Genomic DNA, 27,245 nt, shown 5'->3' with positions numbered 1-27,245 from the left:
GCTCCGTGGTTGCTTCCAGATGAGATCCTATATAGGTGTGGGGATTTTGACTGAGTTCCATTGCTCGGGATTTGGGGAGCTGTTGGTTATGCCCCATTGCTAGTGCTAAGACAATACAGGTCAAGACAGTTTGTGCTTGCAACTCAGGGACTAGCTGAGCGTGAATTCTCGTATAAGGATGATGGCTACAAAAGGAAGGCTCGTGAGATGGCCAATGCATGGAATCAGACTCGCTGAATGAAGAGATTAGCTGTGGGTCCAATGACAACTTTCGAGTACAGCGAATGGTGTGTTAGGAGGATTAATGACAACATTCCTAGGCCGAGTCCAGAAAATAGTTAGTCGATAGAGGAGCATTTGCGCGTCGTCCCTTCTGAACTGGAAATTATAAAGCAAGACTTTGAAAGAAGGAATGCATAATTAGATAAGAAAATAGAGCAAATGGAGGAAGAAAATGTGAGTTTGAGACTGGATGTGGATATTCAGAAGCTCGAGGCTAATAGGCTAAGGAAAGAAAAGCGTAAGGCCGAGGAAGATTTGAATAGCTTGAAGATAGATTTTAAGAAGCTACGTCTGTCAGTGAGAACTGCTGGGTTGGGGAAAACTTCAGAGCAGTGGCGTAAAGAAATTCAAGAAGGAAAAGTCAAGGTTTGTAAATGGGAAGGAAGATTCCTAGAAGCCCAGATGCAAAATAGGTCACTTGAGAAGAGTTTGTCAGAAAATCAAGATGAAAGGGATAAACTAAATGCTAGAGTGGTCAAACTTGAGAAAATTGTTCATCAATACCGAAATCACAATTCAGTGGTGGAACTACAAGTAAGTTTAAGCAGGATCTAGCAAATGAAGAAAACTATAGAAGAACTAGAGATGGCATTGCAGAATTGTGAAGCCAGGATCAAGTATTTGGAGGCAAACGAAGATCATCAAAGCAAACAGCTTTACTATTTCCAGAATCAGGTCAAAAGTAGGGATCGTGTTATGGGGGAAGCTTTGGTTAAGATTCGAGAAGTAGCAGATCACCTACAAACTTTGGCAGTACAAGCTGACGCGTTGAGCGTAAAATATGAATTGGAGTCAGACCGGGGACAAGAGTTAGCCTCGTTGCTTAAAAAGATCAAGGTCTTAAGTATTAGTGCGAAGTCGTATTTATAGTCTATTCTATGTAAAGAGATTTGTTTTCTAACAAAGTTTTCCAAGTGGAATTGAATCATAATTAACGCCTTTCTTGCATTCATCTCATGCATCGTATCATATGCATTAAAAACCTTTAATTGATCCTAATTAACTAAAATCATTGCTCAGTTAACTTGGAAACCAACCAACCAACCCAACACCGATACGGAACTCGAACAAAAACAAAAGATATGGATCAGAGATTGGAAAAACTCGAACAGTGTCAAAAGGAGATGTAGGACCGACTTCAGCTACAGGTGCAGGAGCGGAGTTTAGAGTGTACGGAGTTTAGAGCCATGGTACAGGGTATGATGGATAATAAGGAGATGGAATTCTGTGAAGGAGTTCAGAGGGAGAGTCATATATGCGCGTTAGAGTCGGCATTGGGAGTTCCAAAGGGTAACCATCCTATAGTCATCATCTCGCGGCCTAAGAACAGTGAGGTTGGGGCACGAGTAACACCAAAGGTTATTATTCAAAAACCGGCTGTGTTTGCATATTAGGATAACAAGAGGGTTCCCTGGAATTACGATTGTAATGTGACAATCCCGGGGAAGGAGGATATAATCAGTAAAGAGGATCAGGATGAAGGAAGGCACTATGAACAGATGAAAGCTCGAGTAGAGCCAACAAGAGAAGAAGCTTCGGCTGGAAAGAAGAAGAATATGGTCGAACCCGAACTATTGGTCAATGAACCAATAAAAGAGGAAGAAGCTAGAGAGTTCTTGAAGTTTCTAAAGCATAGCGAGTACAGCGTTGTGGAACAACTGCATAAACAACCAGCTCGCATATCTGTGCTAGTTTTACTCTTGAGCTCGGAGGGACATCGAAATGCACTACTGAAAATGCTAAATGAAACTTATGTGGCCGATGATATCTCTGTTAACAAGTTGGATCGACTGGTCGGTAATATAAGCGATGATAACTTCATTTTCTTCAGCGATGATGAAATACCACCTGGGGGTATGGGATCTACTAGAGCTTTACACATCACTACAAGGTGTAAAGGGTACACATTACCAGGAGTTCTGGTAGACAACGGATCGGTATTGAATGTGTTGCCCTTGTCTACGCTCAACAGGCTACCTGTGGATAGTTCACATATGAAGTCGTGCCAGAATATAGTGAGAGCATTTGATGGCACCGAGAGAAGGGTCATGGGAAGAATTGGCATTCCCTTGTTAATTGGCCTAACTATCTATGAGGTGGACTTCTTGGTTATGGACATCAAGCCTTCTTACAATTGTCTATTAGGAAGGCCATGGATTCATTCAGTAGGAGCGGTACCGTCATCGCTACATCAAAAACTGAAGCTGGTGACAGAGGGTCAGCTAGTGACGATAAATGCTGAAGAAGATATCATTGCATCTGTGACCAATGATGCACCTTATTTGGAAGTAGGTGATGATGCAATTGAGTGCTCTTTTCGATCCTTAGAGTTCGTAAATGCAACATTCATCTCTGAGGGAAACAGGATCCCAATGCCGAGAATATCAAGAACCACAAAGATGGGTCTTCAGTTAATAGTTGGAAAGGAAGCCTTGCTAGGGAAAGGATTGGGGAGATATCTTCAGGGCCGAGTTGAGGCTCCAGTGTTGAAGGACAAACAGGACCGTTTTGGCTTAGGATACAAGCCAGATGCTAGGCAGAAGAGGATAGAGCAAGAAAAGAAGCGAGAGAGAAGAAGGGCTCGTTTGATAGGTGATGAAGTCAAATGGGAGCCCATGACTTTTCCCCACCTATCCAAAACTTTTGTGTCAGGAGGATTCATCTATCAGGGAATGCCAGAAGATGGAAGCATTAATACGGAGTTAGGAGATATTCATGCCGTGTATGAAGAAGTGACGGGGAAAGAAACTTTGTTGAATATTCTCCCTTACGAGCCGGGAAGTGTGCTAAACAACTGGACCGCAGAAGAAATACCTGTAGTTTTAGGACTTCCTTAAAGTAATGTCCAGAACACCCTTATTGCTTTTAGCCTAGAAGTGATAAGGATTCCTTTGTGAAATAGGCTCATGTCCAAAAATCGTTATTTTAATAAAGTTCATTTTTGCAATCATTTTTGGAGTAAATCTTTCTTTCCATAAGAGCAGTTATTTTGAATTTCCTCCCAAACTACACTTGCATTTCATTCATGACCATATTACACCAAACAAATTCCTGAATCCAAACAAATTCCTGAATACATATTGTTTTCATACCTATAACAGGTCCCTCGATATTAATGATACGAATGTCACTCTTACAAATTTAGAATCTCCTTTTGAACGAAACATGTGTTTAGAGGGGTCGCATGATTTTGCAGATGTCGAAGACTGTGGTTTATCTCCAAACTTGTTGAAGATGGTAGAACGGGCCGAGAAACAAATCCTACCTCACAAGGAGTCAATAGAAATTGTGTGCTTAGAGGAAGGAAAAAAGGTGAAGATCAGATCTGATATTTCTGTAAAGACAAGACAAGACCTCATCAGACTACTCTAGGAATTCAATGACGTCTTTGCGTGGTCATACCAAGATATGACTGGGTTAAGTACTGACATTGTAGTCCATCGTCTTCCTATAAGAGAATATTGCAAGCCAGTGCAGCAAAAGCTCAGAAGGATGAGACCTGACATCGTGTTGAAGATAAAAGAGGAGGTCCAGAAGCAGTTTGATGCCGGATTTCTGCAAGAAGTCAAGTATTCTGAGTGGGTGGCCAACATCATACCAGTTCTAAAGAAAGATGGAAAAGTACGAATGTGTGTAGATTATCGGGATTTGAACAAGGCTAGTCCAAAAGACAATTTCCCATTGCCACACATCGATACATTGGTAGACAATACGGTAGGCTTTTCATTGTTTTCCTTCATGGATGGTTTTTCTGGGTATAATAAGATAAAGATGCATCCTGAAGATATGAGAAAGACTACGTTCATTATGTTATGGGGGACGTTTTGTTATAAAGTAATGTCGTTTGGATTAAAGAATGTAAGAGCGGCATACCAAAGAGCCATGGTAGCCTTGTTCCAGATACGATGCACAGGGAAATCGAGGTTTACGTTGATGATATGATCGCGAAATCTAGAATGGAGGACGAACATGTACAGGTCTTGAGAAAATTATTCTTAAGATTAAGAAAGTTCCAGCTCAAGCTTAATCCAGCGAAGTGCACTTTTGGGGCCAGGTCAGGAAAGTTACTAGGCTTCATAGTCAGTGAGAAGGGAATCAAGATTGACCCAGAAAAAGTCAAGGCAATACGGGATTTACCTCCACCTCGCACTTAGAAAGAAGTTCGAGGTTTCCTCGGAAGACTGAATTACATTGCTAGGTTCGTTTCACAACTTACTGAGAAATGTGACCCTATATTTCGTCTTCTGAAGAAACATAATCCTGGTACTTGGGATGAAGAATGCGAAGAAGCCTTTAACAAGGTGAAGCAATATTTGTCTAGTACTCCAGTGCTGTCACCACCTAGCCCGGATAGGCCGCTGATGTTGTACCTAACAGTGTTTGATAATTCCATGGGGTGTGTGCTAGGCCAGCATGATGAAACGAGGAGAAAAGAAAGGGCGATATATTATCTCATCAAGAAATTCACTGACTGTGAAATGAGATATTCGCCTATTGAGAAGTTGTGTTGTGCCTTGATTTGGACAACCCGAAGATTAAGGAAATACATGTTATACCATACGACTTGGCTAATTTCAAAGTTAGACCCGTTAAAGTATATGATGGAGTCAACTGCTTTGAATGGGAGGATGGCCAGATGGCAGATCTTACTGTCTGAATTTGATATTGTCTATATGAGCCAAAAGGCTGTGAAAAGGAGTGCAATTGCTGACTTTCTAGCTAGTAGAGCTTTGGAGGACTACGAGCTGTTGAGTTTTGATTTCCCAAATGAAGACCTGATGTGTATAGCGGCTACTGAAGAAAATCCACAAGAAGGTCATGGTTGGAGGTTAAACTTTGATGGAGCCTCGAATGCTGTGGGCAATGGAATTGGGGCAGTCCTAGTGTCCCCGAATGATGATCATTATCCTTTCACTTGCAAATTGGATTTTGATTGTACAAACAACATGGCAGAATACGAAGCATGCATCATGGGTATTCGTGCAGCTATAAAGCGAAGAATCAAAGTGCTAGAGGTCTATGGAGATTCAGCATTGGTGATATATCAGCTCAAGGGTGAATGGGAAACGAGAGATCCTAAATTAATTAGTTATCAAAAGTTGGTCCTTGAATTGATTAAGGAGTTTGTGGACATCACTTTTTGCTATCTCCCACGAGATGAGAACCAGATGACTGATGCAGTAGCTACTTTAGCCTCCATGATCAATGTGAACAGACAAGAGGATCTGAAGCCCATCCAGATAAGCATCTATGAAGACCCAGCTCATTGTCATAATGTCTGAGAGAAAGGAATTGATGATAGTCCTTGGTATCAAGATATACTACGATATGTAAAGAATCGTGAGTATCCTGGCCAGGCAACTGAGAATGAAAAGAGGTCTCTGAGAAGACTAGCCATCGGTTACGTCTTAGATGGGGAGATCTTATACAAGAGAGGAAAATATCAGGTACTGTTAAGATGTGTGGACGCCATGGAAGCAAAGAAAATCTTGGAGGAAGTCCATGAGGGCATCTGTGGAACGCATACTAATGGGTTCATAATGGCTAGACAGATTATGAGATTCGGGTATTACTGGGCCACCATGGAAGGGGATTGCATCAATTATTCCAAAAAGTGCCATAAATGTCAAACCTATAGTGATAAAATGCATGCACCTCATTCGCCTCTGCATGTCATGACATCTCTATGGCCTTTCTCCATGTGGAGTATGGATGTCATCGGGCCAATATCACCGAAGGCTTCAAATGGGCATCGTTTCATATTTGTGGTTATTGACTACTTAACCAAATGGGTAGAAGCTACTTCGTATGCTAACGTTACAAAGTCATCAGTTAGTAGGTTCTTTTAAAAGAGAAATCATATGTCGATATGGAATGCCTGAAAGAATCATATCCGACAATACGTTGAACTTGAACAACAGCTCAATAACAGAAGTTTGCAGTCAATTCAAGATCAAACATCACAATTCATCGCCGTATCGCCAAAAAATGAATGGTGCAGTAGAAGCAACCAATAAAAATATAAAGAAGATTGTGGGGAAAATGACTGAGACTTACAGGGACTGGCATGAGAAATTACCGTTCGCCCTCCTTACTTATCGAACGTCAATCAGGACCTTTACCGGGGCAACACCTTTCTCCTTGGTTTATGTTATGGAGGCAGTCTTGCCCATTGAAGTTGAAATCCCTTCTCTCCGGGTTTTGACTGAGCTACAATTGGATGAAGCAGAATGGGTCCAATCTCGACACGATCAGTTGAACTTAGTAGAGGAAAGAAGGCTAAAGGCTGTTCAACATGGTAAAATGTACCAGAAAAGAATGATGCAAGCCTACGATAAAAAGGTCCGACCCAAGAATTTCACGAGGGGGACCTGGTGTTGAGAAAAATTCTTCCTCAACAAAAACATTTTAGGGGGAAATGGATGCCGAATTGGAAAGGTCCCTATGTTGTAAAAAAAGCCTTTTCTGGAGGAGCCCTGATCCTGGCTGAAATGGATGGAAGAAACTTGCCTAATCCAGTAAATTCAGATTCGGTCAAGAGATACTTCACTTGAAGAGGGGAAGGAACCAAGGTGAAAACCAACAAAGGGCGCTTTGATTCCAAAAAAAAAAATAGAGAGGCTAAGGTGAAAACCCGCAAAGGGCACCTTAAGACCAAAGGGGATTTGAGTTGAAAACCTGACAAGGGCGGCTCAAATTTTGATTGAAGCATGTGGTGATCTTGTTGTACCTAAATCGACAAAAAAAAATATACGACATCTTGGGGCATCAACAAAGTACTGTGAAACTCCTAGACACATGTTGAATTCGGAAGGGTTTTCAGAAAGTTGTATAGAGAAATTCAAGCAAAGATATCTAGGGCACTGGTTCATAGTATTTGTATTGAATTTGTTGTTTCTTAAACACTTCATTCTTTTTCAATATAAGTGTTTCCAGTCAATTCCTCTTTTAGACCTATATTATTGATAATCTATTGCGAGCTATGCTCCCAAATTAATTTTGTTTTATTCATCGTTATGATCTTTTCGCAAGCATGTTGCATTAGAGTGACGATTAATGGACTAGTAAAACTTTCACAAAGGAAGTTTTTCATATTACTCTAAGAAATTTCTAAATAATACAGGAACCTGAAGCAGGACTATTGTTTAGGCTTCACCAGGTCAAAAGGTTGGAGATATCTAGGAGTAAAAAGTCAGATTAAAATTTTCGAGTTTTGTCGAAGCGTTGTTGTCACAAAAGAAGCCTTAATGAGCAATAACGACTTTAACATTAAATATTCATTTTCATGACATAGCATTCAAATGTCATTCATACACGCCTAGTTAGGAGTATTTGATTCATTCTGATCATGACATCCTAATTATTAGGCATAATTAGGTTCATAAAGTGAATTATACAGGTCATGTTCCACAGAGAACAGATCGGTGAAATTATAAAGCCTTATCATCCTGAGTAACCGTGGAGCAGGTTGAAAAGCAGCAGATCTTGTCTTCATGTATTGACATGAAGTAGATCGAAGAAAGTAGATCTTGTTTTCATGTATTGGCGTGAAGTAGATCGAAGAAAGCAGATCTTGTCTTCATGTATTGGCGTGAAGTAGATCGAAGAAAGCAAATCTTGTCTTCATGTATTGGCATGAAGTAGATCAAAGAGAGCAGATCTTGTCTTCCCATACTGGTGGCGAAGTAGATCAAAGAAAGCAGATCTTGTCTTCCCATACTGGTGGTGAAGTCGATCAAAGATAACAGATCTTGTCTTCCCATACTGGTGGCGAAATAGATCGAATAAAGCAGATCTTGTCTTCATGTACTGGCGTGAAGTAGATCGAAGATACAAATCTTGTCTCCCTGAAGTTGCAGTGGAGCAGATTAAAGCCAATAATCCTATCTCCTTGAAGTTGCAATGGAGTGGATTAAAACCATGGATCTCATCCCTCTGAAGTTGCAGTAGAGCAGATCGCATCAAGATGTATTTTTAAGTTGTAGCAGAACAAGTTGAAGCTATAAGTCTTATTTCCCTGAAGTTGCAGTGGAGCAGATTAAAGATAGCAAATTTTGTTCTTTTCGAGAAGCTATAACGTACGAAGCCTATCTCCCTGACATTGTAGTGGAGGGGATTGAAGCACTAGTTCCTATACCTATGAAGATGTAGTAGGAAGAAATAAAGCTATTTGAAGCCATTTTTGCACTGAAGAAATCAAGACTCAGGCACAATTGAGCCTTAGGTCTTTGCTCTATTCCCGTCACATGACAATGAGCAAAGAGGGGCAGCTGTAATAAGGCCCAATCGGCCTGGGTCCGAACAAAACAAAAAAAACAGTTCAAACCCAACAAATAAGCGGCCCAAAACAATTCCTAGCCCAGAACAAAAAAACAAAAAAAGAAGCCTTAGCCCTAAGCAGCAAGGAGCGCCGCAGCAAACCCTCAAGCTCACCCAGCAGCCCCACGTCGCACCCAACGCCTCCAGTAGGAGTCCAGTCACTGCAGGACTTGGAGATCGACTCCTCTCCAAGCACATCGCTCCACGACACCTGCAAAAATGTGGACTCAAAGAATCCAGAAAGAAAAAACAACAATTTGTATTCAATTTATTTTCTTTCTTTCAGCCTATAAAAGGCCATTTTTTAATCTGTAAAAGGAGAGACTGAAAATAGAGGCAGAGAAATCCATAGAAAATACAGATATTAAACTTGTTTTCAAAGGTGATTTTGTTTTTTTTTTTATTTCTTAGTGCTTGTACTTTACGAAATTTTTCTTGTTTTTTTTCTCTTATTTTCATCATTATTTTGCATAAAATAACAAAGAAAAAAAAAGGAAACTTACCTGAGAACGTCGTGCCATTGCCATCTCCATCGCGATCGGAGCTTTGGTGAGGAGGCCGACGAACGGCGGCGCAATGACGCTAGGGACAGAACCCTAGCAGAGCGAAAGAGGGGTTTTTTATTTTATTATTTTTTTCCTTCATTCGGGCAAATGATTTTTTGAGAAAAAAATCTGTTTTAAGTAACAGATCAAAACAGCGCCATTTCATCCAGGCCCTGACCCGCGAGGTGACCCGACTCGAGCGTTTGGCTTCAAAGGGGAAATTGCGCATTTGGCCCTTCTCTTCTGCAACGCGCTTCAATTAAACCTTTTTACTTGTTTTAAATTTGGGCCGCACATTTTAATTTTGCCTCAATTCGGTCCTATGTTGTGCAGCGTTTAGGAAGGCAGGAATAATTTCCCTTTTGGTCCTCCACTATTGCGCACATATACAATGTGGTCCTGTCTTTAAATTTGCTTCGAATTTTCCCATTTTTTTTCCTTTTTAAGTTCAATTTAGTTTTTTAAAACTATTTTATTCATTTTTTATTATAATTATGTTATACTATGATTTTTATTATTATTATCATTATTATTATAATTATTTTATTCATACATGCGTCGTTTTTTTATTTAATATATATATGCATGTTTTTTTATCTAGTATACTTGCATGTTTTTTATAATATATATAAATATATATGCATGTTTTACGTTGCACGTCTACCTATATATTTTGTACATATATATATTTTTTATATTTTTCAACTTCTATATATATATATACTCTTATATTTTTTATTTCAGAATTCTTTTTACTTTTGTAAATATATATTCATGCATCATTCAAAACTATTATAAGCATTTTTTATGTATACCTATATATCTATATTCTCATAATTTACTAATATATTATGTTTATACATTTTTATGTTTATTATTTCTAAAATGTATGTATATTGTATTATTGATTCATTCTCATGATTTTTGTATACATATATATATGCATTAACATTTTATCATGTTTTCAAAGGAAATATGTATTTGGTTTCATCAAAGCATTAAAATTGTTCTTATTTTTAAATATTTGGCATTCATGATTCTCGAGAAAGATCGTGTCCTAACTTACTAGATTGCGGTTATTTTTCGATGAATTTAGAACGCTAAGTATTCATTGACTTCTCGAGATAAGAATTTTCAAAAGCAAAAGGCAATATTCGGGTATTTTGAAGATTTAAAAAATTGTGCCCTAACTCACTGGGTGTGGTGTTTTATTTCTTTGAAATAAGAATGTCTTATTATTTTGATGCATTCATGAGATAAAAAGTTTCCTTTTAAAATCTTTTCAAACTTTCGACACCAAGACATTAAAGAATCAATTTGGTACCGATTTTGGGCGTTACGAGGGTGCTAATCCTTCCTCGTGCGTAACTGACTCCGGGACTCATTTTCTCAAATTTCATAGACCAAAATCATTTTAAGGTGAGCCGATCACACCTTAATAAAGGATCGGTGGCGACTCCAATTTTCGTTTTTTTAAGTCGACAACTAAATTTTTTTTTTAAAAAAACGGTTTCGACAAAGGATATTCAAATCCACTTTATAATTTTGATTTTATATATAAATAAACAAATTAACTACTTCTATTTTTTTGAATCAGACCTTTGAATATTAAAATGTATATATTCAAATTTAATTGAAATTCATTAACAATACACCAATTATTCTTTAAATTATAAATTGCACAAATAGAAAGGTTAAAATTTTAAATTCTACAAGCCATATGGACCAGAGAAAACAATTAAACGCACTAAAGGCAAAGAAGTAGGGCTTTAGCATCTTGAATGCCTAGATTTGAATCCCATCACGTGTAGATTCTCTCCCAAATAATTGTAAGTTTAAAGCCCATTATGTATGAGTTTTATCTAAATTTATTTTGAGTTAAATTTGAATATATTCTAATTTTCACTCTTCAATATTTTATATTGAATTGATTATTATTCTAATTAATTGAACATATTTTATTTATTATTTAGATTTGTACCTATTTGTAAACTCCTTAAATATATACATATAGTACTACTACTTTTGCAGATGTCTGTGAATTGACAAATCTCCAAGAGTTGGACATGCATGGCTATAATCTAAAGGGTAGCTTACCCATGTGTTTCTCCAACCTCACCTCCCTTAACATGTTATCTCCCTCTTACAATCAATTTTCCGGAAATATATCTGCCCTTCAGACCCTAACATTGCTTGAATCTTTGGACCTCTCTTCTAATCAGTTATATGGAAATATATCTGCCCTTGAAACTCTAACATCCCTCCAATCGTTGGATATTTCAAACAATAAATTTCACGTCCTAAGCTCATTAAGACCCTTGTTCAACCTTTCAAAACTCAAGTACCTCTATGCAGATAATAGCACCATACATGCTGATGATCATGAGATGCCGCATTCTTCGGCTCCAAGGTTCCAAATGAGTTCCATCAGCTTCTCTTGTTGTGGAAGTGTTGGGTCATTTCCACAATTCTTGTACCATCAAAGTAAGTTGCAGGATGTTACTCTCTCAGGCATATATTTCAAGGTGGATCGATTCCCATTTTGGTTGGTGGAAAACAACACGAAGCTAAGGAGTCTGTTCTGGTGAATTCTTTTCTGTCAGGGCCTTTTCAAGTGCCATCGCATGTGCATTCTACTTTATCATATTTGGATATCTCCAACAATGTCTTCAGTGGAACATCCCAGTAAGAATGGGAGCACACCTACCATTTTTGGGTCATTTGAACATGTCAAAGAATTGTTTCAATGGCTGCAGTCCCTCTTCATTTGGTGATATGAGCTCCCTACAAGTTTTGGACTTATCAAACAACCAATTATCAGGAGAGATACCTGAACAAATGGCTATGGGCTGCTCTTCATTACAGGTACTTGCATTATCAAATAACACATTACAAGGATCAATTTTCTCTAAAAATTTTAATCTAACGAGCTTGTCCGAGCTCGAATTAAATGGAAATAATTTCACTGGGATGATCCCAAACGTCTTAGCTAACTGCTCTGACTTGTAGATACTAGATCTTAGCAATAACTTTATCTTTTGTGAAGTCCTAAGTTGGATTTGGAATAAGTCAAGGCTGGAAGCATTGGATGTGAGTAGGAACCAACTCTTTGGTAGGTTGCCACAATGGAGGGGAAATGCTTCGAATTTGGCACAAGTTTCCATGGCAGATAATCCACTTAAAGGTTCAATCCCAAGGGCAATTTGCAGTCTCAATCTCAAACTAAAACTTTTGGACCTTTCCGATAACAGTTTATCTGGGACTCTACCATCTTGCTTCAAGCCGGTATCGGTGAGGGAGGTTCATTTATCTAGAAATATGCTACAAGGACCATTACCTAATGCTTTTCGTGACAGCTCTTCATTGGTGACTTCGGATATCAGCTATAACCACCTGAAGGGTAACATTCCAAATTGGATTAGCAATCTTTTTGAATTAAGTTATCTTCTCTTAAAGAGAAATCACTTTGAGGGTGAAATTCCAATTCAATTATGCAAGTTGGATCGTTTAAGCTTGATTGATCTTTCTCAAAACAATCTCTCTGATGGTATTCCTTCTTGTTTAAAAGTTTATGTGGTTAACTATGTAACTGAGAAATATATTAGGCATCAAACTATTTATACCAAGAAGACTATCTTTAGGTCCATTGAAGTTCCAATAGAATACACAGTAAAGAGCGGATCCTACAATTACAAGAGAAGAATGCTTCAATACATGTCTGTAATTGATCTCTCCTGCAACAAGCTTACCGGTGAAATTAGTTTTGAAACAAAAAACATTATGAAACTCTTCACATTAACAAAAACATAACATATTTGATAAAAAAAATTTAAATAATTAATTAATATTTAATCAGTTTTAATTAATTAATTAATTGTTATTTAATAAATTTTAAACAAAATTTAATATTAAATAAATAATAAAAATTGTTTCATTAAACCCCGGCGTAAGCGGTGGGTGATTACCAGTCATGTAAATGTTAGTATTCTATCACATCCAAATTAATAGAAGACTGGAAAAAGAGGCTTTTCCATGGAAATTATCAATAATCAAGTTGGGGAAAAAAGGTAATCCATTTAAGGGATGAATGGACCCTTTGTGGAATGAGTTTCTTGGCAGCACAAGAGGCTTAATAATTTTTTTCAAATTTATATTTTAATCAATTTTTTCAATTATAATCTTTTCAATAATGGTAGCTAATTAATTTTACATAAAATAATTTAATAAATTCATCTCAACATCAATATATAACTAAATTAAATATAATTTTAAAATATTTGAAGTTAAACATAATTTTCCTTTCGATGAATTACAATAATAAAGTAAAGTCCGAACAATCAACACAACTAATACGACTCAAACCAGGTCACACTTGAGACAGTGAACACCCATGGCCATCAGGCCATCACATGGGTTCAAAGTTAAACATGATTTTTGTTGAAAGAAGTCAAATATATTTAATCTTATAAATAAAGTAAATGAAAAATATATAGATAAATAATAGTAAGGGTATAAAGATTTATTTATTTAAATTTATTTAGTAATAGATCCAATCCGTGGCCATCACTTCAATAATAATTCTATCTATTGGAACAAAAGTTCATATTTTCACCTTCAAACTTGATTTATACGTTTGTAATATAAACAAAGCTTGACTTAGAAGTTTCCCTCTTCTCTTATATCATTTTCTTATATGTGGAATGGGATCAATGTTCAATGTTTAATAAAGTCAACATCAAATATGCAAATAAGTTAAAGCCCCGTTGCAAATGGTACCCACTTCATTCTTAAACCAATTCACGGGACATACAATGTGACATTTGAAGCAAAAAAAAAAAAAGGAAAAAATATATAACATTTAAGCAATGAGTGGACTTAATTTCTTGGGAAGATATCAAATAATTATTTTTTCGATATATTTAAAACAAATCATCCATAAAATAACTTGGGAATCCATTTAAGATTTTAAAATTAAGTTTTATAACTAACAAAAATATAATATATTTGGTAGCATAAAAAATAAAAAGTTTAAATAAGTAATATATCTAACTTTTTGTATTAAATCAAATGACAAATGATTGTTTTAGATCAAATAATGGTTTTAAATTTAGAATTTAGTACCTATTCTTTAATTTGATGTAATTTAGTTCTTCTACATAATGTCATTAATTAGTTGAAATAGTTGGTACCCTTAATTATTTTAGTCTAAATGTTGAGTTCAAATTTTTTTTCCTCAAAAATACTAATTCAAACTTCATGCAAATATATAATGTGTTAAAAAGGTGTTTTTAAGATACATTCATGTAATCATTTTAATCGGTATAGTTAAGGATGTTAATTATTCAAATTAATTAATACCATTATAAAAGCAAATGATCAAATTATGCCAAATTAAAATATAATGACTAAATTCCAAATGTGAGCATAATAGAAAGTTCGAAACTGCAATTTTACCATTATAATATAATGACTAAAAAAAAAGAGTTCTTATTAGTTAGTCAAAATATTCATCTCCCTTGATATTGTGGGTACATTATGTGAATTTTTTAATAACACTTATTCTAATTAATTATGTCAAAATATTTTTTATTAGAATAGTATTTTTTTAAAAAAAATCAACATAAAAAATTAATCAAGATAGCTAAATATGTTAATTATTTGGGCTAACTAATATCATTGTGAAAGTTGAGAATCAAATTATGTCAAATTAAAATATAAAAACAAAATCTCAAATGTTATCATAATGGAGGGACCAAAACTGAAATTTTACCATTATAATTATGATGGAAAAAAATTTAAAATATAAAAACTAAATCTCAAATGTTATCATAATAGAGGGACCAAAACTGAAACTTTAATATATAAAAACTTTACTATATAAAAACTTTACTATATAAAAAAAAACTCAAACTGCATTTTCTAAGAGATTTAATAAATAAATTTAAGAGATTTAATTAATAGATTGAATGTTTCAATCTTTCTTTTATTTCAAAAGGATACAATCTTTCATACGTTTGTTTATTAAAAGTTTTTCTACTGGGTTAAATTGTTTATATAATTACATTTATTTTCTTTAAATTAAGACTTTTTTTTAATTTAATGTATTATTTATTTATTTTATTATTTTTCACATGCAATTATCTTATTGGATTATCTAGTTAATAAATTACATCTCATTAAAAATATTTCACATATGAAATTTTACATTATCCCCGTTAATTTTTTTAACTGTACTTTCATTAAAACTGTTAAAGAAAGCTTATTGAAAAAAAAACAGTGGTTGATGGCTAAAAAAGACTAAAAAAATATAATTAGAGCCATTTTGACAAAACATGCAAATGTTAATAGTTAAATTTGTCATTAAGTCTTATAACTATAATGTAAAAAAAACAAAAAAAATAATTGGACGAGAGTAATGAGGAATGGCCTATAGAGTTATATAGATATAAAGCAGCATTGGGTACAAATGCATAAGTAGGGTAAGAACATGTGCCATAGATTGTCGAATTAAATAAACCCAACCCCAAATAGTATAAGATGATTGTAATTAAAAAGTAAGAAATAGAATGAAATTTCATAAGCTTAACATTCTTTGATTTATGTAATTCCCAAGAAATGAAATGCAGATACCCCAAAGCTTGACTATGTTTATACGTTTGTAATACAAACAAATCATTGTGAAGAGGGGGTCCATAATCGTGAGAATCCAGCTGAAGTTTAATCAAGTAAACATCAAATATGCATATAAGTTAACGTAGCAGCTGCCCATTGCAAATGGTACCCACAGCACTCTTCAACCAATTCACGAGTCATTCAACCCAGTCTTTACGACATTGCCTTGTTTGAAATCAGTGGTTATAAATGCTTTCTAGCTGTGGTTTTGCTTTACAATTTCACAATCAAACAACATCTGCTTATGAAACTTCAACACGTTATTTACAAGTTCTAAGAAGATAAAAGCCATCAATTTTCCAATTTAGAAAGAGACTCATTTGGGCAACGCTAATTATCTAGAGAATATCTAGGTAATTTTAGAAGATCATGCTATAAGGAAATATGAATATTGGTAGTTGGTTTGGATTGGAATTCTTCAAAACAAATCCTTGGATTATTGATTGGATCATGATTCTGCTGCTAAAATTGTCTTTGAATTCATATTTACTTCATATGTTATTATTATTACTCTTATGGTATTGCTGTTTTATTGGGATTGTATTAGATCTTCAATGATAAGCAAGTTTCGAAATCAATATCTATATATTTGAGATTAAATAAACCCAACTCCAAATAGAATAGATGCTTGTAATTAAAAAGTAAGAAATTTCACAAGCTTGACATGCTTTGATGTATGCAATTCCGGAGAAATGAAATGCAGAGACCCCAAATTCTAACTTAGTTTAGACGTTTGTAATACAAACAATCATTGTCAATAGGGGGCTCCATAATTGTGAGAATCCAGCGTTTACTTTGAACTTTCCCTCTTATACTTAGAACGGAATCAATGTTTAATGAAGTAAACATCAAATATGCAGCAGCGCCCCTTTGCAAATGGTACCCACATCACTCTTCAACCAATTCACCGCACGTACAACATGTTACTTCCAAACGCTGTTTACAAGTTGCAAGAAGATCAAAACCACAATTTTCCCAAATTAGAAAGAGACTCATTTCATAGTTAACAAATCAGCACTTAAGGTTTCCTCAATAATAGTTTAATCTATCAGAATAAAAGTTTACATTTCTTACCTTCAAACGAAACTTCATAAGGAAAGTTACAATAAGTCCAACATCAAAAATAGTATATATCCAAACGTAAATTTTTTTTTAAATTTTTTTATTTATATACTTAGGATTAGGAATTATAGTGAGTATTGTACCAACGAGGTTTTTCTATTATCTTAATGTAGGACGTTAATTATCAATTCAAAATTGATATACAGCATGTAATAAGGTCCAATCGGCCCAAAATAGTTCCTAGTCCAACATTACAAAATTAAACAGACGGCCCAAAACGGTCCCTGGCCCAACACTACAAAGTTAAGCAGAAAAACCCTAAGCAATAAGGAGCGCCGCATCTGCCTCAGCGCCGCAACAGCACCCGCGCCGCGCCCAATGCCCGATCGCCGCACGTTTCGGCCTCCACGCGCGCCAAACTCTCCACGAACACCTGAAAAGCGGACTCAAGGAGTCCAAGGAGAAAAAAACAGCAAGCAAGATTGTTTTTTTTCCCTCGATTTATTTTATTTTTGGCCTATAAAAGGCCCTTTGAAATCTGTAAAAGGGACGGATTTTGAATAGGCAGAGAAATAGACAAAAAGAATAGAACGAAAACACTGAAAATACAATTTTTCTAAGGTGATTTTTTGGTTTTTTAGCAGTGTCCCTAATATTTTATTTACGTATATTTCTTTTATTTTATTTTGTTTTATTTTTCTTTTTCTTCGTTTTAAAATAACAAATAAAAAGAGAAAACCTTACCTGAGTGGGGGTCGGAACCAGTGCCGAAATCCAGGCCGTCGGAATCGCCTAGGCGGCGGCGCGAGGAGGCTTGGGTATTAAACCCTAGCAGAGCGCCAGAAGGGTTTTTTTTCTCTTCTCTGAGTTTTTTTTCCCTCCTTTTAATTAATTGTAAATGATTCTTTTTGAAAGAAAAATTTGTTTTAAATATCAATCAAAACGGCGCCGTTTTAGCCAGGCTTGACCCGCGCGGTGACCCGACCTGGAGGGGAGGATCCGCGCGTTGTGACGTCAGAAGGGATATTTGCGGGTCCGGTCCTTCCTCCTTTATTTTGATTTTAAATGCTGTATTTCGCGCGTTTGCAATTTTGCCACAAAATTTCGCGCCTGTTTTAATTTGGTCCACCAACCAGGACTGCAGATTGCGTTGAAACGGCGCCGTGGGACAAATGGGCATATTGCCCTTTTTGGTCCTCCATGCTTACGCGAACATTCAAATGGCCCCCTTTTTTTTAATTTTTATTTTAAATTTGCCCCATTTCTTTGGTTTTTAACTCAATTTAATCCATTTTTTAAAACTATTTTAATTTTTTTTTATATTTTATGGTACTATTACCTGTTTATTATTACTATTATTGTATGTTATTATTAATATTATTCATTATTTTCATGTACACATATACTTATCGTTTTTAATTTCGGATTCTTTTTTTTACTTTTACAAACGTATAACCCTTTTTTACTAGTATATATATATTCTTAAGCTGTAAAGATGCATGCATATGTTTTTGTATGTTTTACACACATTTTATTTTTTTTATTTTATCTTTCTATCCTTTATTTTTTTATCTTATATATTATATATGTATTTTTACATTTTTCTAAAACATATACACATCCGCATGTTTTATATTTTATTTTATTCCCACGATTTTACATTCATATATATATATATGCATACATATTTTAGTTTTTATATGCACATATTTCATATATTTTTATATACTGTGCTCCCATAGTTTTTATAAATAAATATGTATATGTATATATGTGTACATGCCTATATTTTCTAATTCATATGCATTTTTTTTTATACATGCTTTTAGAAATTATTATTATAAATTTCGTTTTTATTTGTGTACTTATATGTGCATTAATGCATGGACATTTTTTTTCTTTTTTACAATTTTTACATTCACCCATACATGCATTTTTATATATATTGCATTCCATCTTTTTATGTATTATCGTATGTGTGTTAAAATATATGTCTATACGTATCTGTAAATTTGTTTACTGTACTTGTATATATTTGTAAATATTTATGTATGTATGCTTTAAATTAAATGATCTGTATCATATTGTATATGAACTTTTAACATACCCTTTTGAAAATATATTTTGGTTTTAACCATTCATCAAAGTTATTTCATGATTTAAAGGTTTTTGAATGAAAGCATTTTTGGAAATTTGGGATTTTCGAGGGGAATTGAGCCCTAACGTATTGGGTTCTGGTTTTCTTTGTCAATCCTAAATGACCGAGAATATTTTTATTCAAAATGCATAAAAATCATTTTGGGGAACTTAACTTGTTGTGCCCTAACGTATTGGGTGTGGCATGTTATTTTCTCGAAATGAAGATTTTCGTATAAAATAAAAGTGATATTCAAGTTTGGGGAATTATGAGGAATTGTACCCTAACGTATTGGGACTCGATTTCTGTACATGACTTGAACAATTGGATATCCTTTTGCAAATTTCATCATTCAAGCTTATTTTAAAATCTTTTTAACTTTCGACACTAAGACATCAAATAATCAATTTGGTACCGATTTTGGGCGTTACGAGGGTGCTAATCCTTCCTCGTGCGTAACTGACTCCCGAGCCTGTTTTCAAAATTCGCAGACCAAAATAATTTTTAAGGTGGGCCGGTCACACCTTAATAAAGGATCGGTGGCGACTCCAGTTTTGTTTTTTAAAGTCGACAACTAGTTTTTTTGTTTTCAAAAAACGGTTTCGACAGCATATTTAAAATATTTAGATAAAAATCTTTCAACCAAAATAAATAAATAAATATATATATATATAGATCAAAATCTAATATTTGTATACTTATTGTTTGGACAACTTAGATCTAATAAGTACCTATGTGCTTAAAATTTGATTCTCATTTAGTGTCTAATATGATAAGTACTAGACTAATGTGGAAGGATTTGATTGATATAATATTGATACTCTAATGACTCAATTAAAATATCTTAAAATTTGAAGACAAATTTAAAACATGGATCATAGTTTTGGAATGTATAGTATACTCAACCCATATATATAATAGGATGCCAAAGATCAGCCAAAGATCTTTTTAGAAAGGGAAAGTGAACCACACACTCCGTTACAGCTTTTTGTACCAAGCAAAATCGATAGTCATCTTCTAAATCATTCAGATTTTTTTCACAAAGAATCAACTCCTCCTATTCATTGTCAAGATTTAGATTTGCCAAACCAACTCTAAAACCTATATTTTACAAAACCTAAAGTACTATCTTGCCATATCTTTTGTTGCCATCAAACATTTCTTGCTCCCATTTCTATTCTGCCATTCAAGCATCAAGTGATTTTTTTTTTAGTTATATGACATATTTAGCCTTTAAACAATTTTGTTGCTTTTGCATTATACCTAATTTTTGAAAGTGAATTGTGTTTGTTATGATTATTTAATAGACAAAAATATAATGTGAAATTGTGATAAATACAACCAATCAACTTCTTATTTCTCAAAATTGTTACTCATTTCTGCAACTTTCTCAATATGGGTATTTATTCAGTATTTAATTCTTTTAAACTTTTTTTCACTTATTTGTAACCTTATATTTTCGTATTTATGTTTGAATATGTGGCCGATATGAATATCGTAAACGCGTACTTTAAAAAAGAAATGAAGTGTCTGAACAAATATTTAGTAAATTCATTTAGTAATAAACCCATTTTATAATTCGACGAGCCATCACTTTAAGTCAAGGTCTCTTCAATAATAATTCTATCTATCGAAGCAAAAGTCAACATTTCCACACGAAATTTCAAAAATATAGTGACATTTCAAATATATGAAATTCAAAGGTTAAATATTAGTATATTTTTAAAAGGTTTTTTATTTATGTATTACATATTTAGAAATACTAAGAATTTAGATTGCAATTATTAGTTAACAATTGTGATGATTATAAAATATACTTATTACTTGAATAAAATTTTATTCATATTAATCACCACTTAATTAATATTAGAGGTAATTATGTAATTAGTTATTATCTTGTATAATATTATTTTACATTAATTAAATAAAGTAAAATTATATTTTATATTTAATACGTTAAAAATATTTTAATTGTTATTTGAAAATATTAAAATATTTGAATTCATAATTTAATATATTTTAATTGTCGAAACCATTTTTTTGTGTAAACGAGATCGACTTAGATTTTAAAAACAAAAACGAGGATGGGCTTTAAAAAACGAAAATGTGAGTCGCCACCGATCCTTTTATCAAGGTGTGATCGGATCACCTAGAAACAAATTTGGTCTACGAATTAAAACAATGGGTTCAGGAGTCGGTTACGTATGAGGAAGGACTAGCACCCTCATAACGCCCAAAGCTGGTACCTACTTAATTAATAGATGTCTTATAGTCGAATAATGAAAAATCCAAGACTTGTAAGAAAATGGTTCCCCTTTGTTTAATATCATATATTTTAGAAAAAAACATTTGGATAAATTTGATCGAGGGTAAAAGGCCTTCTTGCCTCGAGACAACGGAATGTTATACCCCGTAAGTTAGGATGCAACATTCAAATTCTCAAGAATAAGCTAACCGTCAAAAACTCCTGATAATTATATTGAAGCGCAGAATTGGCTAAAGATCATGCGGTGTTTCGAATAAGAACAAGAGCTCTCTGTTTATTTATTATTATTTTAGTTTTAGGATTCGAAATTTGAATTAGAAATTAGAGAATTCTATTAAATTCTATTCTTATTCTATTTAATTTCTATTAAATCCATTTATTTAATATTTAATTTAATTAAATAATTTACGGTACCATTAAAATTATTAAATTCAATTTTCAAGTCAATTTGAATATTTAAATAGTAAAAAATATTAATTTAATTGGAATTGTTAATTGTGTAATGATTTGGTTTTGTTGGACCCATGGGTCAAATAAAACGGAGCATTTCTATCTCTGGGAAAAACCAATCAAAGAATTTCATTATATCCTTTCTCAAATCGTTCTATTTCGTTTGATATTTCATAAGGATAAGTAATACACGGATATAGCAAAATCAAATATATAATATATATTTGATTTTCTGCTTCTAACTTTGAAAAGTAAGCAAGGTTTACCCGTTTTATTTCACCGAGAAAATTGAAACCCCGTAAGTTAGAGTACGATTCCTTCAAGTTCCAAAGACGACATATAGCTTGTTTTTAATTTTATTAAAAAACATATATATTTTTAAGAATAAAGGGACATTTCGAATCAACAAGTAAACCGAGACCCTGTAAGTTAAGGTACGATTTCTCGAAACTTCAAAACGTATTACCAAAGCCGACTCAAAATGCATTTAATTGATTAACTTGACATAAAGAAAAGAAGAAAATCCATAATGATCACATAATTGAAATTGGGCTCACAACACAATAATGAGAAATAAGAAGGTAATTGTATGCATGGCATAATAATACATATCAAGAATATAAAATAACATACAAATGCAAAAGAGCAAATTGAGATATACATATAGCTATAAAAGTTTAAATGAACAAAACATATAATAAAATGGGGTCTTGAAAAAAAATGGATTTCTATTAAAATAAAAAAAAATATTTAAATGGAAACTTATAGTTAAAAAATATGAGATCAAGATATATATAAAAAAAATATTACCCCCGGATGTCTATAAAAATAATATTATAAAAAAATGCTATCATATAAATCCTTTAAAGCATAAAAGAGGTAAATTTCTGAAAAATAAAAATCATTAAAAGTATTATGTTAGATTTTTTTAAAAAAAAGATAAAATAAAACAGCACATTATAAAAAAAATTAAAAAAACTAATACTTGATGAAAAACTAGAATAATAATACATAGTAGAATATAATAAAAAATTTTAATACATAATTATAAAGTATAGTGCTTACGCTAATAATAATAGATAATTATAATAATAATATAAATAACAATAATAATAATAATAATAATGATGAATAAAAATTATTTTAAAAATCAAATTAAAAAAAGGACCAAATAACCAATCCAACCAAAACACAAGGAAATAAATGGAGTTAAAACAATACGGATGATTAATTTGCAACACGCGAATCATATGGGGGGCCAAATTAGAAATAATCCATCTCCCCCAAAACACCGCGCAGCGACGGGGATTAAAGTGTCACACAGGTAAAATATTTGGGCCAAATTTTAAAAAAATAAACGGACTTGATTAAAACGCTTCGCAAAAAGAGACCTAACCGCAAAAATTTCCCATTTAGGCCCGAACGAGCGGACCCTGCTTGCAGGTCGGGTCGACGGGCGGATCTGGCCTTTCAAACGGCGCCGTTTTACCTCTGTTTTAAGTTTTTAAAAAAGGAAAAAATTTAGGGAAATATTTTGTTTTTTCCCCTGAAGCAGAAACTGCTTCTCTTAGGGTTTCTTTAACCCTTGGATGCCGCCGTTCAGCCCCAACCCTCCTTCAACCTCCGATTGCGACGGGGCGACGAGTGTTCGACGGCGCTGCTAAGGTAAACCTTTGCCTCTCGTTTCTTTCCTTAAACAATCAGTAGACATTAATCAAAAAGAAAGAGGAAAAAAAAAGATTTGTAGACCCCGAAAAGAAAATAAAACAAAAATCATCAACAGTGGTGTTTCACCTTTTTATTCTTTTTGGATTCTAACCTTCCCTTTGTATTTTTTAGTCTCCGTCCCCAATACAAAATCAAATCGGCCTTTTATAGTCCGAAAAGAGGAAAAAAAACAACTTTTTATCCCTCTTTTTACACGTTTTTCTTTTTTTCTTTTTTTTGGACTCTTTTAGTCCACTTTGTAGGTGAACGTGGGGGAGTACAGCGCAAGGCGTGGCGCGGGTGGAGGAGGCCGGTTCCGAGACGTGCGGCGGCTGGGGTCTTCGGGAAGCTGTTTTAGTTTTAGGGTTTCAGTTGTTTTTGTGTTGGGCTAGGGTTAGTTGGGTATTGGGTTTAGATTGTAATGGGTAATTGGGCTTAGGTGGGTATTAGGCCTACTATTGGGTTTGTAAAAGAATTGTTTTTGGACTTTAAAATATTTTACAGGCCCGGGCAGAGAAATTGGGTATTACATTAATTATATCTAATAATTCAAATAAAAATATTACTTTATATTAATTACTGTGATTGAAAGTACAATATTTAAAAATAGTTAAATATTAAGCATGTAAAATCACATGTAAATAATAAAGCTTGGAGAAATGTAGATCATTTAAGCCACGAATTGGGGAAATAAAAAATAATTATCTTTTCTAAATATTTTTTAAAAAATATTTCATCAATAAAATAACTTAGGAGTCCATTTAAGATATTAAATTTAATTTTTATATCTAACAAAATATAATATATTTGGTACAATAAAAAATAAAAAGTTTAAGTAAGTAATTAAAATGTTATTAAAGAAAAATTATTTGATGGACCACTAGTGAAGTTTTTTAGACTCCACAAATGAATTAAAGGTTTGACAAGTGTATTATAGGGTATGGTAGAAATTAAAAAAACTAATTATATAAAAAAATATAACACTTGCCACACACTCAACTCACGAACAGGTGTATCAAATAATTACCCTTTATAGAATTTAATTTATAATTATATGAAAATTAATTGTTATTTAATAAATTTTAAATAAGAATTAAATCATAATTTTAAATAAGAAACAAAAATCTACATTTTCCTCCATCATAAGGAAGTTACAATAAACAGGCATCATAAATAATATCCAACATAAATCATTTTAAATTTTTTTTTGTATATTTTATAATTATGTTGAGTATTGTATCAATGAAGTCTTTTTATTATTTTAAACTTCAGCATTAATTATCAATTCAAATTTGTTAGGAACATATTTAAACTCCAAGGTATGTAGAGGATATTTGATACTAGTTTATCAATATTTTATCACATCCAAATTAATAGAGGAGAGAAATAAGAGGTTTCCATGAAAAATAATTAATAATAAAGTTGAAAAACAAAAAAGTATACCATTTAAGTGATAAGTGGACCCTTATGAATGAATTTCTTGGAAGCATGAGGGGCTTCTTCCTTTAAGTTGTAGCATATAAAGCACAAGGGGTTGCAGCATTGGCTACAAATGCTTAAAGTACTGCTGAGATGGAGTCGAAATGGTTAGCCATGGTTCTTTTAGTGTTATCGTTAGGTTCTGGGCTGTGTGATGGGTGCTTAGAGGAGGAAAGATTTGCTCTCTTCCAACTCAAACCTTTCTTTGAGTTCATTGATTATAAGTTTCAATATCTAGACTATGGGTCAAAGCGGGAAAAAGAGAGTTCATCAAATTGTTGTGAGTGGGAATCGGTTGAATGCAACCCAATAAGTGGACGAGTCACCCATCTTTTCCTTAATTATTCCAGCTACACGAAGATAGATTGGTATCTTAATGCCTCTTTGTTTCTTCCTTTTGAGGAATTACAAATCCTTTCTTTAAGTAGGAATTCCATAGCCGGCTGTGTTGTCAATCAAGGTTTATTACCTTTCAACTTTATTACAAGCATTTATTTATTTTTCTTATTTTGTATGTCAAAAAACTCATTTCAACTACTTGTTCATCGTTGAAATGAAATTTTATTATTGCATCAATTTACAGTTTTGGTAAGGACTAAACTAAAAATTTACCATATTTTTTGGAGCCAAGACCCTGTCCCCCGACATTGCTAATTTACTATATTTCCTTATTCCTTGTAGGTTTTGAAAGGTTGTCTTCGAAATTGGACAAGTTGGAGAATCTTGACTTGAGTGACAATCATTTCAACAATAGCATTTTAGCATCCTTAAGTGAACTTTCCTCGCTTAAGTCTTTAAATCTAGCCAATAATGTATTCACAAGATCAAATCCTACCAACGGTAAAGTTAATATTTAATTATATATGATGCAGAGCTTATCCAAGTTTAAAGTAGTTTTGTCCCTTTTTTTAATATTGTTGTTGGCAGGTATTGAGATGTTATCAAAGTTGAACAATTTGGAAACTTTGGATTTATCTGACAACCGTTTAGGAAATAACATCCTATCACAACTAGATGGTTTTGCCTCTTTAAAATCATTGCGTTTGAAGGATTGCGGACTAAAAGGAACCCTTGATATACAAGGCATGTTTCCTTTTTGAATATCATGCTTAATTTGATTGAAAAAAATAAAAAGCTTATTAGTTAGTTGTTTTTATAAGGGTAAAGCAGCATTTAGTCCTTGAATAGTAATTTTTTCTAACTTAGTCTATAAACTTTTTTGGTTGACATGAGTCCTGAAATTTAGCAATTTTTCAAGAATTTAGGTGATGACATGACACAATCTCATAGTGCCACATCATCTCATGGACCAAAGCTATGGAAAGATGTTAAATTCAAAGACTAATGTGGACAAAAAACAGTTCAAGAACCAAGTTGGAGAAAATTACAAAATTCAGGGACTAAATGTTATATTATCCCTTTTTAAATAACTTGATTAACTAACATATATTTTCATTGGATATGAACAGAAAGCAATAATAATTGGATGAACTTGAAGGAGCTGTATTTAGAGGGAAATGAAATTAAGAGCCTTGGGTCACTATTCCATGGTAAATCACTCGGCTTAATTAATTGTTGTTCCAACATATCATCTTTTTTAAGATGAAATTACATTAACTTTTTTTTTCTTTTCAGAAAAAGGAGGAATGAAGTTGAACAAACTTGAGGTACTTAGTTTAAGACTGAATTTCTTGAACAATAGCGTATTCTCATCCCTTGTTGAGCTCTCGAATTTGAAGTCATTGGATTTATCCTTTAACAATCTGAAGGGGGCAATATATACAAAAGGTAAGAATATGATATCTTTTGATTTTATATGATTTGTTATTAGTTTTATTTGTAATTTTCCTTTCACAATTAAATGCTTTTCATCCATTTTTCAATTAATTAGACATATATTAAATAAATTGTTAATATTTATATGCAAGCACCTAATTACCTTTCAAAACGGTAAAAAAAAAGTCATGCCCTTTTGAAAGTAAAAATTAGATGAATACGTGTTTAGAATAAAACACACACGGTTTAATAAGATATTATTTGAAAAGAAAAAAAAACATAATTTCAAATATATTATATGGTATTAGAAAAATCCTTATTTGAGCACAATTGAAAAGGTTCAACTCTTATTTGGTCATTGTGTAAGGTTTCTCTCTTATATGAGGCAGACTTACCTTTTACTTAACTATGTTTAAAGTTTTAATTCATGTGCAACTCATAAAAAGTTTCATCTCTATTTGAACACTTAACTTAATATTTACCATCATTGGGCTTATTCCCCACTTTGAAGACTCTTTCTTTAGGAGGATTTAATATTAATGAAACCACA

The 27,245-nt window shown here is 33.3% G+C and overlaps 1 protein-coding gene and 1 long non-coding RNA gene across 4 annotated transcripts in view; both read left to right on the top strand.

Annotated features, from left to right (window-relative positions):
- The window catches only part of LOC107937330 (receptor-like protein 15), a 54,607-nt gene that overhangs the window by 23,076 nt on the left and 4,286 nt on the right, over positions 1 to 27,245 (top strand). Inside the window, exons 1-5 of one of the 3 annotated variants that reach the window (XM_016854383.2) lie at positions 24,926 to 25,379; positions 25,601 to 25,759; positions 25,847 to 26,002; positions 26,389 to 26,469; positions 26,555 to 26,707. The exons of 1 other annotated variant lie outside the window; for it this stretch is intronic. In XM_016854383.2, the coding sequence (XP_016709872.2) occupies positions 25,013 to 25,379; positions 25,601 to 25,759; positions 25,847 to 26,002; positions 26,389 to 26,469; positions 26,555 to 26,707 (916 nt within the window). In that variant the 5' untranslated portion in view covers positions 24,926 to 25,012. Of the gene's footprint in view, positions 1 to 24,925; positions 25,380 to 25,600; positions 25,760 to 25,846; positions 26,003 to 26,388; positions 26,470 to 26,554; positions 26,708 to 27,245 lie in introns of those variants that run through there. One more of the 3 variants, XM_016854380.2, reaches the window with a different exon arrangement.
- LOC107924101 (uncharacterized) lies at positions 22,820 to 24,016 on the top strand. The gene is made up of 2 exons (XR_001691705.2): positions 22,820 to 23,398; positions 23,692 to 24,016. It is a non-coding gene; the product is annotated as an uncharacterized lncRNA (long non-coding RNA).

This window comes from Gossypium hirsutum, chromosome D06 (assembly GCF_007990345.1).
Source record: "Gossypium hirsutum isolate 1008001.06 chromosome D06, Gossypium_hirsutum_v2.1, whole genome shotgun sequence".
In the NCBI taxonomy this organism is placed as follows: Eukaryota; Viridiplantae; Streptophyta; class Magnoliopsida; order Malvales; family Malvaceae; genus Gossypium; species Gossypium hirsutum.
This window is presented reverse-complemented; position numbering and strand designations above follow the sequence as displayed.